Below are 15,728 nucleotides of genomic sequence, written 5' to 3'. Positions count from 1 at the left end.
AAAAGAATTAAGTTGAGAAGCCACTTGAAAAATTAGTCTTTAGGTGTTAAACCCTCTACAAAGCACAGTTCACAGAGCGTATCATTAAGCAAATGTTTTATTTACTTGTGGGTCTAAGACTTTTTAACTGATTAATACAATCTGTGATATCTCCACAGCCATGGTTGAATATTAATACAACCTGTGGTATCTTCACAGTCATGGTTGGCTGCCTGGAACTAACAAGATTTTAAGACTTCAGCTGCTGATAGAGGTTATAAACCTACACTGGCTGTAACCCCCATGTGTACACCATGTGATAATGAAATAGGGTGATGGCACGATAACTGATATAAACTGCAAGGAATCTTTTAAAATTTAACAGCAGACTGTCAGGTGTGTAAAATGGAGCTTTATGGTGCAATCCTGAATCTAGTACTTGCACAACATACACCATTGTTAACATTCCATCTAAATATCTCAATCTTAAAGTGTACTCACAGGGAAGTGTTACTGTTATGTGTCATGGAGACCTAGTAAAGATAACATTGCTAAATTATTACACCACAGTGCTCCGATTACACTAGAAAAACAAGAAAAATTTTACCTTGGTATCTGAATCCAGCAATGAAGTTGTTAACACTGACAGTGATATGTATGAATACTCTCATTAGACAGGCTCACTCTGTCATACAGATGACAGCAAAACACAAAAGAACTGGAAACCTAGGGACATTTTGAAAGCTGTTAAGACTTTGCACTAGCAACACAAACTAAAAAGTGTGGCAGAGCAAAGTGTCCATTTGCTTTTAAGGTTGGCGGATGATAAGAGGTGAACTTTGCTTCTGGATGACATACATGTGGCAGCATGAAGTGTGTCACAGCTTTTAAAACTGGTAGACACTTTAGGCTCCTACACTTAAGTAGTTAATACTCTCCATGTATTACAAAGAAATACGATCTGGTCTTTGAGTATAACTATCTGTTAACATACTCTCACGTTTGCTCTTAATTTCTTTAATCAATTTCTATACTACATTAAGAACTTCATTACGATTAGTGACTCAACCATAAAGGCGCCATTACACAAAGGCAGCCCCTCAACACATTCTGGAAACTATAAATTGATTAGTTCTACTCTTTTTGATATCATTACAAAAAAGTGGCCGCGTGCCAGATCTTGGAAACTAGACTTATTAGCCTTACAAGTCCATATAGATACTACTACACAAAGATGGCCCCAAAACAGACCCCAGAAACTACATACCTATTAGTCTCATACGTACTATCTGTACACTTATGGACCACATCATTACCAATCTGCTAAACAATGACATAAGTGAACAACAAACACTGGACCTAAAATATTTTGGATTTGTAAAAGATAGGTGCTGCTGATGAAACTTGATCAATTTCTTTGGTTCAACAAAAACAGCAAACCGAAAAACGTGCAAAAGGAACTTTATTCATGTATCAAAAAAACAAGCACTTTCATGAGACACTGTCCTTTCGCTACTAAAAAAATAACACTGGAATGGACATTTAAAGACTCTATCATATGACAAGAATTTAAAGTGACATGAATGTTTCAAAAATGTAAATTTTAAACCAAATTTCAGTCATTTAAACCAGGTGCATTCACAGCATTTAAATTAGTGTCAAACAAACAAGTACCAATGTGCTTTATCAAGTTATTTTAAAAATATATTCAGATAGGACAATTAAAGCTTCAGCAGAACCAGTATTTACCCCTTCAGCATTAAAGCTGTTTGTGAGGCTCTTTGAAATGATTACTGAAACCAGGCAAGAGGACTTGACAGTCCATTCTACTTAACTACATCTCACCAAGATCTTTAACATTATCTTAAATATTGGTATCACAGATAAACTCTCTACTTAACATAAACTCATATGTAATCCACTGGATAGCCAGCTTGCTCTCCAACAAAAAACAAAGTGTTAAGCAAGGGGTACCTCCTCTAGCCAGCGTGTCACTAGTGGGGCTCCATAAGGCTGCCTCCTGGGACCCAGCTGGTTGGCATCTATGTCTCAAAAGTGTAAGCAGATGTCAAAAGGCCAACTGAGTTTACTGATGACCACAAACTGGAAACAATATTCAAATCCCCCTCAGAAACACAGATAATGCAGCAAGGCCTGGTGCATCAGACACAGGCTCACTTTAAATGTAAAACACGATGTCCTACAATAACTCCCTCTGGAACAGACATCAACCCTTCTCTTACATCATTGCTAACACCTCTTTCAAAACACAATAAATTATCTGAGACTTGGGTATCTGTGTTAGCAACAATCTTTCTTGTCATCGCTGTGTCTCATTTGTTGTTAATAAATCCTTCAACCTTGCTCAGATAATCTGTAGCGGTATCTCCTCTAGGTCTTATGCAGACTTGATCCTTCAATACTCTTCCATTATTAGATGCATCCTTGAATACAATGGCCCTTTTGGAAAGAACCTCACAAAGAAAAATGACCAACTTGAAAGACCTCAATCTTTTGTGATCAAGATTTATTGACTTCATAATCTAAGTTACTCGAAAAGACTAAACGACCTATCCCTCTAATCTGTCTTGTATACATTCCCAAGAGGTTCTCACTATTTCACCTTTCCAGCCATGGAAATCTCTACCCTTTTCCATCTCTCTCACTTTCACAGAATAAATCCTCTAACACTTAGGCCAAAGAGCTCAACCATGACCCCAAGATCAACACCACCTGCAAGCATGACAGATTCGTAAACCAGTGCATTGGAATAAACTTATTCTATATGTCAAACACAGTAAAAACCCCATTGATTTCAAAACTAGGCTTGACAAATAGATGGGAGACTGCAAATGTATGCTTGATGTACAGGAAATAATCATCTTATCTGAAGTTTTCTTATATACTCTCAACAGCAAGGGGTTTCACAGCTAATATTGACAGACTTTTAGCTGCAAGCTTAGTATGAACCTATAAACCCTTACTCCTCTGTATTTTAATGTCAGTGGTAGTGCAACTGCTATTATATACAAACCTGAATAAATTTACTTATTTCCTAAATTACAAGTACTGGTATGAGCTAAGTAATATTATCAAACATGCAAAGATATGCGAGACAGTGAATACAAGCCACTCATCAGAATGTAAATATAACACACATAAAACTGTAGAAGAGCAGCATGTTCCAAAGATGCATAACAACTAGTTTTAATTCACGGCTAGAGGCCAAGTACACTTTTCACCACCCTGTGAAAGAAGGAAATTATGTTTACGCTTTAATATCTGTTAGTCTGTTTGCTCTCTCCAAGCACTTGTACTACAGGCTTTGGTGTGTCAATACAGGAGTAAAGAAGATTTGAATCTTGTTTCAGTACATACTGCACATACACACATATTTTTAGCACAGTAGTATACTTACATCCAGCATCAGAAAGGAGAGAACTGGAAAAGAAACTATTCTGGCCCCGTAAGGAAGATGAAAAGTTTGCTAATCGAAAACTTCGAGCACTTGCATCCATCTTTTCATCCTAAAAAGAAAAGCACAAGACATCTATCTGGTCACAGTTCTATTTATACATATTGCATCTTTACTTCACAAAATGTTCATGTTCAGATTTCACACTACCTACAATACTTCACTTGTATGGCTGTTTGCAAACCAGCATGTTCCTAATTCTGCAATATCAGGCACTAAACTGTTTCAGAGGAGGCGGACAGGGTGGCAATTACTATACTATTTTAATTTCCAGGCTGTACACTATTAAAGTAAAGCAAATATAAAATTCATGCAAACTGAGAAAATTGTTGATACTTTCCAAAGCATTTCAGTTTGCGACTGCTGTACTGTAGAACATTACAACTCAAGAACACCACCCTCAAAGTAATATAATGAGGCATAGGCTCAGCCTATAAAGCACAGGTTTGTATATGAAACAGACTGTAGTTTTAGATAATAGGAAAACTATAGAACTGACTCTAGATTATTCCCCACACAAGTACCTAAAAAAATTTTACCTTAAGAGTACTGTAATAGATCTTTTCTATATATCAGAGTGCATGGATGCACTCTGATTTATATTATATGGATGCTAACACATTTACAGAGGATGCAGTGCATATGGGTCAGGCTGATGTCACATTACCGGCGTCCCACATGAAAAGCACACACTGTCACTAAACTAGCATGTACTCCTTTATGCTTTATTTGTGCTTTACTCATCCCTAATGGGTCTTGGCTTAAGGACTTCTATATCCTCTCAGTGTTATGCTCAACTTCTGGACATCTTAGCTATTCTCTAAGGTGGGGTTTAAGGCAGTAGGAGATTACACTTTTGAAGCAATTGGTGCAGGCCTGTGAGAATACTGACATGTTGAAAGCCTAAAACAAGGGTCTAATTATTAAACCTGTTTAATCAAGAAGTGAATCTGAGTTTCAGCTATCCATTATGAATAGAACTACATTTTATGTTCTGCCTAATTCAAGTTGCATTTTAGTTTTTGCTTCCTTATTATATACAGCTTAAATTCCCACCCTCGCCTATGAGGGTGAAATGTAAGCAAATAACTACTTAACACTATGGTTATTTCAAAACACATGATTTTTGATTCCTGTTCTCAACAAAAGGAAACACATGGCTGGGAAGTATACTTTAAATGTTACTAAAATTTAACTGAACTTTTATTTAAGTCATGGGAACTTGTGTATTTACAAAGGATACACTTGTATACAAAATATGAAGACTCTAGGACTGCCTGTAATGAGTACAGGCCGGATTCAAAGAAGACATATTCTAGGTGGTGAAAATCAGATGAGACCCGACACTGGATGCCAGTGTCTGGCATCATTTGCGTATGGTAGGGCTCAGAATTGCCAGACTGATTCCATTTACAGCCTCAGGTATTGTGAAAAATACAAGGCTCAAAACTGACTCCTGAGCAACAGACATGACTAAAAGTGTTGACTTAAATAAGGCAGTTTTCCATCATATTATACTATTCTCCATCTAAAGAAGTCAAATAATCAGGCTAACATATCACTGCTTACTCCTGCTTCACTCAGTGTTGAAAATAAAAAGGAGAGACTGATTATGATGAATACCTTGGAAAGGTCCATAACAGTAAACAAACTGCAGTCTTCATAGGACAGGTTAAAATACTCTCATCAAGGTAGTGCTGATGCTATCAATAGGTCTGAACAAATCTTGTATGTCAGACAAAGAAAGACAGTGTTAGGAAAAGTACCCTGATATGAATGTAAACAACTTTAAGTAGTAGACTCAGCAAGCATTTGAGTCAATGTCTAGACTTAGCTCAGTTAAATTCCCATTTGTAAATATGTACAGTTATGGCTTCCTTCAAGAAATATGTTACAATTCTGTTTACAGAATCCTGATAAGTTAGACAATGATTTTCAACCATCTGCAGCAACTAAGGGAGGAAGGGACTAGAATTTAAAGAGGCTGAATTTCACTTTCTTCTTTGGTTTACCAGTTTAATGACAGGTAATAGACAAGCTAGACTAAAGGTGAAGGGTAGAGTGACACAGGACAGTGAGTACAGTAGTCCTATCAAGATTATGAGACTAGAATAGGGTTCTATTTAAGAGATAACATTCTCTTTTTGGTTTCCTATTCACCTGCCACTGATGTCTGGCCATACTTCCAATAAGCTCATTCATATTCCTCACCACTGGTGTTACTGGGGAAGGTTCTAGCTGAATCCTATTGTGACTATGCAGGTGGGCTTTTCTTCTCCAGGGGGAGAATGGCCTTAAGGTCTATTACCTTTAAGACTTCCAGACCTCCTCTCCCATTCTTTATCTACCTTATCAGGTGTCTGGTAGAATCCTGCTGTTACCCATCAAGGGGGATCCCTCCATCTGTAGAGATAGAATGATCTGCAATCCTGCAGGTTGGCCCTCCCCTCTAGGGACAAAATGACCTTGAATTCTACTACCTCTAAGACTGCTAGAGTCGCTCCCCTTACCTTATTTACTTGATCAGAGGTATGGCAGAATGCTGCTGTGACCCCAAAGGTGGGCTGTCCCACTCCAGGCAGACAACTACTTTGTGTTTTACTACATCTAACACTGCCAATCCCACTTTACGGCAAGTGATAGGGAGGCATTTACCACATATACAGCAGAGGCTGGGATTTTTGATAGGCAAGGACTGGAAATCCTCAAATGGGCAGGTCATATATGACATCATGGGCATAACCACTATCAACACCAACTTGATTAACCCCATACACACATTATAATCACAATAGTAGCCCACTGGCAACTAGGTAACATGCTTCAGCATTTACAGTGGTATGTCCCAGCTGCCAGCATGATGGGAGTTTTGTTATAAAGTGTTCATTCCCACCCTTCCACCCATTTTTTCCTGCATTGGATCTGACTCGGCCGTTACAATAGCGTGTGGTAACCAAAAAAACTCTCCAGCTTCTCTCCTACCCACAATGCACCCTTCCTAAGTACCTCAGATCTTGTTTGCTAATAGTAGTAAGTGGCAATATCACAAGTATCCAGAGAGACCATATCTGGAGCTCAGTAGAAGGTAGGTTCCCACCTAAGACTACCCGCTCATCTAGGAGTTTTGAGGTAAGGGGCTGGTGGGTGGGGAATTGAGGAAAAATGAAAATGGACAACACCAATGGAACATTATGGTGAGTACATAACTTCTTTAACTGATGATGTCAAGTTTCATTCTAATCTCAACTTATGGGACACAGTCCCCAGCTACCTTAGATCCTAGGTATACTTAAGGAAGAATTCACCTCAGCACCGCTAAACCGAATGATGCTCTACTACTGGAGACCAGATACAACTTGCAGTGAGAAACAAGGGTATGAGGAGTAGCCCAGGTTGCTGTGCACAAATTCCATCCATAGAGGCCCTAGTCTGAAAAACAGATGAAGTAGTCATTCCTCTAGTAGAATGGGCTTGTAATGATTTTGACAATGCCATGCTCAAACAGTCATAAATTAAAGTAATGCAGCTGGTAAGCCATCTGGGCAGGGTTACTTTGATGACTGTTTTACCCAATTTAACATTTGAGAAAGAAACAAATAATTGGTCATATTTCCTTAAATCCTTGGTTCTACGAAGGCAAAAAATGCAATTGTCTATGAACATCTAACAAATATAACAAGTATTCACCTTTGTTCTCAAATTTTGGAAAAAATACTGGTAAACTGGTGGACTGTTTGATATTTGCCTCTTTGGTAAAAAGGTTGGATTAGTAAGGAGAGATACTCTGTTTTTGTGAGAAATCAGATATGCCGGTTTGGAAGATAAGGCTTGAATTTCCGAAATTCTTCTTGCAGAAGAAGATAGTCTTCCAAGAAAGAAATCTGAGATCATACTTAGCTGCTGGTTCGAAAGGGGGTATATAATAACCTGCAGCACCAAATTTAGGCCCCAAGGGGGAGTAGAATCTTATATGGGTGCTTTAAAATGAGAGTTCATCTTAAAAATGCTTTGCAGAGTTCATGTGAAGCAACTGAAGAACCTCAGAAACCACTGTGAAAATTGGATATTGCTGCCAACTGGACTTTGATAGTCGAAGAAGACCCTTCATTGAAACGTTGGGCTAAACAATTAACAACATCATGAATTGGAGAAGAAATGGGATCAATATTATTCTGTAATGTCCAGTGAATTAATCTTTTCCATTTACTGGAATATAGTTTACGTGTAGATGGTCTATGAGCAGACAGAAATATATGTCAGACTGGAGAGGAGAGGATAGGTTGTCTGGCTATTAATGGAATTGGAGAAGCCAGGCTGTCAGCCTGAGATTGGGCATGCCTGGACGAATCATGCCCATCGGGTGAGATGGGAGGTCTGGAGATGGATCCAGAATCCACAGTCAGTGAAGTAAGTGAGACCATAGGAAGGGGAACCAAATCTGTCGAGGCCAAAATGGTGCAATGAGGATTACTTTGTTCTTTAATGTGGCTGCTTTCTGTAGAAACTTTGGGGTTAATGGAATTTGAGGAAAGTCATAAAGGAGACCGGGGGGCCAATTGTGAAGAAGAGCATCCCTTGATGACTCCCCACTTGGGGGGACCAGGGCAAAGTATTTGCTGCACTTGTTGTTTAGGGGAGAGGTGAAAAGGTCACAACAAGGCTGACCCCATCGACAAAACATCCTTTCTATCACATTCGGATTGAGGGACCATTCATGGAGTAAAATAATGCACTTGCTCAGACTTCCCCGGAATATGTGCTACTATGAGAAAGCGATTGGAAGAGACTGCCCATTGTCACACACCGACAGCTTCTTGACAAAAGGGGTAGGATCTGGGTTCTCCTTGTTTGTTGATATACCAGACTACTGAAATGTTGTCTGATTGAATTGCAGTTGTTCCTAAGGGAAGAGCATCTTGGAAAGTCTGCAACCGCAAAAGCACTGCTCTCATCTCTAGAACACTGATATGAAAATTGGCTTCAGTGGGGGAATCAAGTGTCTTGGACTGTTTTGCCCACAAAATGCCCCCCTCCCAGCTGGGAAGTGTCTGTGGTCACTGTGGTCTTGGTCTGGGGAAGAAGAAACGGGCAAGCTTGTAGTATCTGATCTGAATTAATCTACCATTTGAGATCTTTATTGCAAATACTGGTAATCTTTATTTGAGTTGACACTGGTTGTTGAAGGATAGACCATTTTGCTGATAACAGCCATTGCACAATTCTCATATGAAATCTGGCCAGTGGAATTAACATTAATGCCACCGTCATGGAACCTAAAGTCTGAAGAACCAGCTGAGATGAGATTTTGTTGTGCATATTATCTCTGTGCCTTGCGACCTGACTGTCTTCACTCTTGAAGGAGGGAGTGAGGCTATTGTCTCTTTCGTGTTGAGAATTGCTCCTATAAAGTTTAAACTTTGATAGGCTCTAGATATGATTTCTCATAGTTTATGGTTGTCCCTAGATGGAAACATGTCTGGAGAACATCTTGCCTTTAATAGTCAATACCTGTTGGCCATTTATCTAGATACAGAAACACCTGGAATCCATGCGGTCTCAAGTAAGCTGCCACTACTGCCATGCACTTGGTAAACACCTTGGGGGTGTGGTGAGAGCAAAGGGCAGTACTCTGAACGGATAATGACTGGCTCCCAGCCAGAAGCATTAACTAGCTCCAGGGTTGTTTGTTAATTTTTATGTAATAATACTCATCCTAAAGGTCTATTGAGTATATCCAGTTGTCCTTTTCCAGAAACGGAAAAGTGGACTGAACCGTGACCATCCGGAACTTGTTTTTTTTTAACTGATTTGTTCAAGTTGCTGAGATCCAATATTGGTCTCCAGTCCCCTGTGTTTTTTGGCACTAAAAAGAATCTTCAGTAAGTTTCAGATCCTTTCTGGTCTGGTGTGACCTCTTGGATGACTCGTTTTTCTAGCAGCATTTGCACATGAATAGCTGCTTGTTCCCTCTGATTGGGTGGAACATTGGAGATTTTTCTGCATCGGGGAGGAGGAAGGAAAGAGGGTATTATATAACTTCTGGAAAAGATCCTCTGCACCCAGGTATCCAATGTTATTTCCAGCCAGGCTCTCCAGTGCAGGGATAGTCGACCCCCGATTGCCACCACAGTAGGGTAACTGGGCCATCATTCAGGAGTGCTGGAATGGCCTTCCAAAGAAGGAACCTCTGGATCCTTGGTTTTGTGAGCATCCTCTGCTGTGAGGGTGGCGTATACAAAAAAATAGTTAAAGCAAGAAAGCAAATTAAAAATAGAAAGCATTTTTTTTTATAGAGAAAGAAGTGAAAAGGGGGGAGGGAGATACCAACAATAGTAAAAAGAGAAATACACGAAGTGTAAAAGGGAAAGAATATTAGCGATAGTATTCAGAGATACTTTCGTACAATAAAGGAAAAGGAATTTATACAAAAAAAAGCAGTCATTTGGTAAGGAGAACAAGCTAAGCTTAAAGATAAATGGAAAATATGCAGAAAAAAGTATTTAAAAGAGATAAGAAGATTTTAATTCAAATAATTTCACTTATCTGTTTGAGAGCAACTGGTCACCATGTCTAACGTGAATAGTGGCAAATAAGATGTGAGGTACTTAGGAAAGATGCATTATGGGTATGGGAGAAGCTTGAGAGTTTTTTGGTTACCACGAGCTGACAGCCGAGTTGGATCCGAAGGATCGGATCTGAATCCATACATTGAGGATAGAATGAAAAATTATATCAGATTAAAATTTTACATCATTTTCATAGTATTTATATTGTTTAAAAAAACAACAAGATCAAATGCAACAAAAGACAACTGCATCCAATGAAGCAGAAGTGCATGAAGACTTTAACAGCAAAAATGGAATAATTATTACAGAAAAATGTAACATTATGGTTAAGTTGGATGGTACAGGGGAAACTAACATTTGGGCATGGGGAAGGACTTTACTGGATATAAAAGATTACAGAAGTCTTAGGGTGGACCATACACCTATGTGTGTGTGTGTGTGTGTGTGTGTGTGTATATATATATATATATATATATATATATATATATATATATATATATATATATATATTATCTATGGTTTACTATGACTTATGCGAATGGCAGTAAGTCGAACGGCTGATGTCCAAAATCAAGGGACAGGAAACTGCAGTGCGATCTCGGAATTGGTATATTGGGTGCAGGGGGGTTTGGCCCCCTTGCTAAACAGTTGAGGTAATCTGAGTAAAATGGGTGGAAGATGGGATTGTCGAAAATGTCGTATATACATTTTCACGTTTCCCATTTTCGACATTCCAGTCTTCTGCTGTTGTCAAACTCAGCCTTATTTTCCGATTTTGTAACTGTTCGACCCCACCTCTTTTGAACATACCATAGTAAACCACACACACACACACACACACATATATATATATATATATATATATACACACACACACACACACACACACACATAAATACAGTTTTATACACATATATATATATATATATATATATATATATATAAAGCATTAGGTGTGAGAAGCAAGGACATGTGGATCATTACTACAGTGCAGCTTACAGTAAAGTTCTATTAACACCTGAGCTTCATTGGGATGTCAGCAAACATGACAATGGAAGGATGACGTTGTCAATCTGCCTGCAGGGTAAAGGTGGGAATCCAGGATTATTAGTTGAAATCAAAAGAAGCAAAGAATAAGGTCAGTGTGTTCTTTCATATGCAACCAGTTTTCTTTTTCTAGTATGGAACACTGATGTTCAAAGTTAGGATTTAAAGCAATAAAACTGCTGATTTTGATGAAGGAGGAGAGAAAGGATTCTAGCTGTAGGGAGGTATAAAGCATAATCTAACTGAGCTAGAGGATGCAATGTCCTATGCCAATTTTACCATCTGAGGAAATGAATCCTAAAATGTTCTGTCCTCTAGAAGTGGGGAATTAATTATCAAAGTACATAAAATTATCTAGTGTAAAGTAGAAATGGCAAATATTTTGAGTCAGTTTGGTGAAATTAGCTTAATTTCTGTCTCAGGGATGAAGAACATTGCTTTAATTTTTTTAAGCTGGGTGTGAGACATTGACTCAGTCTTTTAAGTTTCATTTTCTAGGTGTTTAATTACAGGAATTAGAGAATGAAAATATAAAATATGTATATTTAGTACATAAGGGTATTTTTATTCTGGGTTGAGATGTAGGTATGGGGTTGATGAAAACAGAGAAGTGCAAAGATAGAGGCCAAGGAAACAGTGCAAGAAAAAAGGGCAGACTTAGATATGAGGCCAACTCTGACATACTCAGATCTAGTGAAAAAGGAAGTTTGTGAAACATTTACAGCTTCTTAGATAAAGCCTGACTTTTTTAAAAAGAGAAGAGGACTGGAGACATGCTTACAGTTGAGAGAAAGAAAGAGATGGGAGGAAGTGTAAGGTCGATAGGTGTTACTGGGGAGCTGGTTGAGTGAGAGAAAAGTGATGAAGAGAAATAAGGTAGAAGAACAATTAATATAGAATAGATACTCAGTAGTTAGGAATAAGAGTGAAAAGTATAAGGGTTAGGTGCAGAGCAGGTAATGCTACTGAAGTACTAGAATAGCATAATATGGAGGAAACAGTGCAAGTTAGCCAGGGCTAGAGCATGAGCAGAGCCAGTTGTTAAATAAATGGCTTTTTATTTTTTTTAAAGTGGGCACAGTTAATTGTAGTTCTGATAGTTTGAGGGAATGTGTTCAAGATTTTGGCTATGTGATATGAGGAAAGAGAATCACCAGCGCTATTATTACCTTTGGATATTTGTAGGGGCGACTTATTAGAGGAATGTAACACACGATTATTGGAATAAGGTTGTAGTACGTTTTGGGCAGCAGGGTTTTTTCAAGTTTGTGTAGTACTCTATGGGCCACTGTGAGCTGGTTAAAAGAGATGATGTAGTTCTAACCAGGTGAGTTGTTTCAGAGATAAACAGTGGTAGGAGCTGTATGAAGAATCTGTGACAAATTTGGCTATTTTGTTGTAGCAAGCTTCTAGTTTTCCTGGATCTGTTTTCTTTAAATTGGTGAGTATGGATGAGGCATATAAGAGTGTGGAGAGTAGGTGGGTTCTAGCAATTGCCACTTTTGTAGTGTTGGTTAGGAATGCTTGGCTTCTATATAGGGTACCTAATTTTTTAGGTACCGTCTTTATAGTTTGAGATATATGAATGTCAAATTTCATGTCACTGTTGATTACAACACCTAGGAGTTTGTTTGAGACACCGCAGTTATAATGGTATTACTTGTAGAAGTGATATAAAAATCAGAAGGGGGTTCTATGGCTTTAGTGAGTCAAAAGAGTACAAGTTTGGTTTTGTTTGGGTTAAGAATGACCTATGAGTTAGAGAGCCATGATTACTCTGCAAAGAAAGACTGTTGTGTTATATCTTTAAGCTGTTGTAGGGTGGGAGTGGCACAGATAAGAGTAGACTCATCTGCATACTGGACAAGGGAGTCAAGGTGGGTAGCAATGTGAAGATTATTAGTAAAAATACTGAAAAGGAGGGGTCCTACAATAGAACCCTTTGGTAACCCCAAAGTAACATGCAGTAGAGGAGAGAGGTCTTGCTGCCATCTAGCAGCTTGCTGTCGACTGGTTAGATAACCTTGGAACCAAGTAATGGAAGAGTGACTGAGTTTGAGGTCAGAGAATACAATCAGAAGTTTCTGGTGTGAGACTGTGTCAAAAGCTTTAGACAGATCTAGAAAGATGGATGATACTTGTTTACCTTCATTCCTGTACTGATTGACGGTATTAGTAAAACTTAAAAGGGTAGTAGTGGCATTATGGCTGGGATAAAACCCATGCTGGGAGTCTGCTAGTAGACTGATAATAGATAGCTCATAAGTTGTGAGTGAATGCATTTTTCTAGTATTTTGGATTGTGGAGATAAAATAGCTATAAGTCTATAATTGAGAGTTCAGCTGAGGGAGTATATATGAGATTTTCCAAATAAGTGAAACTTGGTGTTCAGAGACTGAGCGACTGATGAGAATGTAACAGGGTAGGAGATGGCATCAGCTGCTAGTTTAAGAAAGCAGTCGGCTGCTATGGTTGTAGGTTTAACTTTTCTAAGTAATTTTTTAAGGTATTTGTTGGGACAGAATTAAAGCAGAAGGTTTTGTCATCATTACTGGGAGCTAAGGGAATGCTTAGAGGAGAAGAGCAGTTGTTTTTTGAGAGGGATAGTATGGTATCAGTGAAGTCTGTCTTTTGGATGTTTTGTCTACTATGGCAACAGTTTGTATAATTTGGGTGAAGCCATGAAGGCTGATGTGGTTAGTAGAACTGCAGGTGAACCAGTCAAGTCTCCCACTATAATTGTATCATAAGGAAGAGTTAGGGATGTCCAGTTGGCAAGGTTATTTCCTTGAGGAATATAGGTACCTATAATGACTAAATGCTTATTGGAGCTGATTTTGAGTATGTAAATGCTATTGACATCTCGGATATTTTGATCTAGATATTCTAGTATGAGGTTGCTCTTAAATATAATGGCTATTCCACCACCACATTTGTTTTTTTTGTCTAGCCTATGTATGTTATAGCCTGGGGAAATAATGCCATTATTGTTTATTTTTGGCTTCAGCCAGGTTTCTGTTAGGAGAGCAGTGTCAGGTGAGCAGAGTGAGAGACTGGAATGGAGTTCATGTATTTTGTTAATGACACTTCTGAGGATCATATTTAAGAGTAATAGGTCAGATCCTTTCCGGGTTAGATTTGCTACACTCTGTGGCTGTAATGTGTATTGGTTAAGAGGTCTCAGTAGGTTAGTTTTGGGGTGGGGTTTTCGGTGAATATCACCACTAAGTTTAAGATAAGATACTATGTGTGTAAGTGAGTTGAAAAATCATAATTGAGCGAGATGTGAGGTGTAGTGTTTAGTGGAGAAAAGTATTAAGTAGCATGATCTATGTATGTAGTATTACAGAGTTCAGGTGATATCACAAAGTTAATGGGTTTTGTTTGCAATGGATAACGGTATGGAATAGTATGGAAAGTAAAAGAAATGGACAGCTGAGTATAATAAGAAGTTAAATGAGCAGTTACTGAAAGAATTATGAGAGAAGTTGTGTATAAGAGTAGCAATTTTTATTTGAACTACAAGGAATATGTAATAGAAAATAGAATTAGAAAGAGAAGAGCAATGTGTAGAATAAGTACATTTTAAGTATTAAGTAGAAGATAAATAAGAGAGCTATGACACAGTAAAGTAGATGATTGCAGGAAGGATGAAATGGGACAGGACGGGATGGGGAAAGGATTTGAGAATAATGAGTAGGCAAGTAGGGGTTACAACTGTGTGACAAATGAAGTATTGTTGTTTGATTGGTTGCAGTTAAATGGTGAGAGTTGCTTGTTTGCAATAAGTTTAGATATAGTGGGGGTGGCTGGGAATTGAGGGTAGGGTAGGGAAGTGAAGTGAGCCTGAGCTGAGCGAGGGCGAACAGAGCGGGCAGAACCGGGCCACACCAAGCGCCAAAAATCATCAGTCAGCAATAGAACAGGAGCTAAGTGCAAGATGTCTCTCAAACTCAACAGCACTTGATTAAACTATCTAATGGAAATCCCATACAGAATCGCTTGAAACATGGTGTGTTTAACAAAACAACATGGGTATTAAGTAAGCCGTGGGGAGCTAACTGGTATATTGCATAGGAGTTTGTAATACAATACACCTGACCAGCCTACTTTGATCAGTTTAAAAGAACTACATTAATAACTACTAAGAGATGAGGGGAATTTAAGTTAGGGATGAGGGGATTCTAATGATTAGCATCCCTGCGTGTGTGCACACCACTTCCTAGTTTAAAATATATGCAGAACATAAAAGTATAACAATAGCAGGGTCACCAAAGTGGAAATGACCTACACTGAAATCTTGAGTACATTGTCCCTTTTTTATTTGTCTTGATGGTCCCATTCATGCATACAGAAGGAGATTTCTGCTAGTTTCAACCCCAGTTGAGGGAGGGGAACATACCCACAGTGAAAAATGGATATTAAGTGAACTGTAAAAAGAAGCGTGCAAAAAGATGTTAGAGGGAAGGATAGTAAAAAGGAAGAACTACCTTAAATTAGTGTAAATGAATGCTAACAGTACATGGCTAAGAACCATGTAATCATAAAACACAGAGGTTATACTGGAAGCAAGACTATAGCAAAAGCCAATTTTCCTAACTTAACCTGCTTTTAAAATATATCTACTAACATTAAAAACAGTGCATAACATTCATTAATGT

The 15,728-nt window shown here is 38.4% G+C and overlaps 1 protein-coding gene across 1 annotated transcript in view; it reads right to left on the bottom strand.

Annotated features, from left to right (window-relative positions):
- CEP128 (centrosomal protein 128) overlaps positions 1-15,728 on the bottom strand; it is a 2,208,485-nt gene that overhangs the window by 42,225 nt on the left and 2,150,532 nt on the right. Inside the window, exon 24 of the mRNA XM_044074035.1 lies at positions 3,398-3,506. Coding sequence (XP_043929970.1) covers positions 3,398-3,506 — 109 coding nt within the window. The remainder of the gene's footprint in view (positions 1-3,397; positions 3,507-15,728) is intronic.

Source organism: Protopterus annectens, chromosome 6.part0 (genome assembly GCF_019279795.1).
Source record: "Protopterus annectens isolate FY-2018-M chromosome 6.part0, PAN1.0, whole genome shotgun sequence".
Classification (NCBI taxonomy): domain Eukaryota; kingdom Metazoa; phylum Chordata; order Ceratodontiformes; family Protopteridae; genus Protopterus; species Protopterus annectens.
The sequence above is the reverse complement of the archived record's forward strand: the minus strand, read 5'-3'. Positions and strand labels throughout refer to the sequence as shown.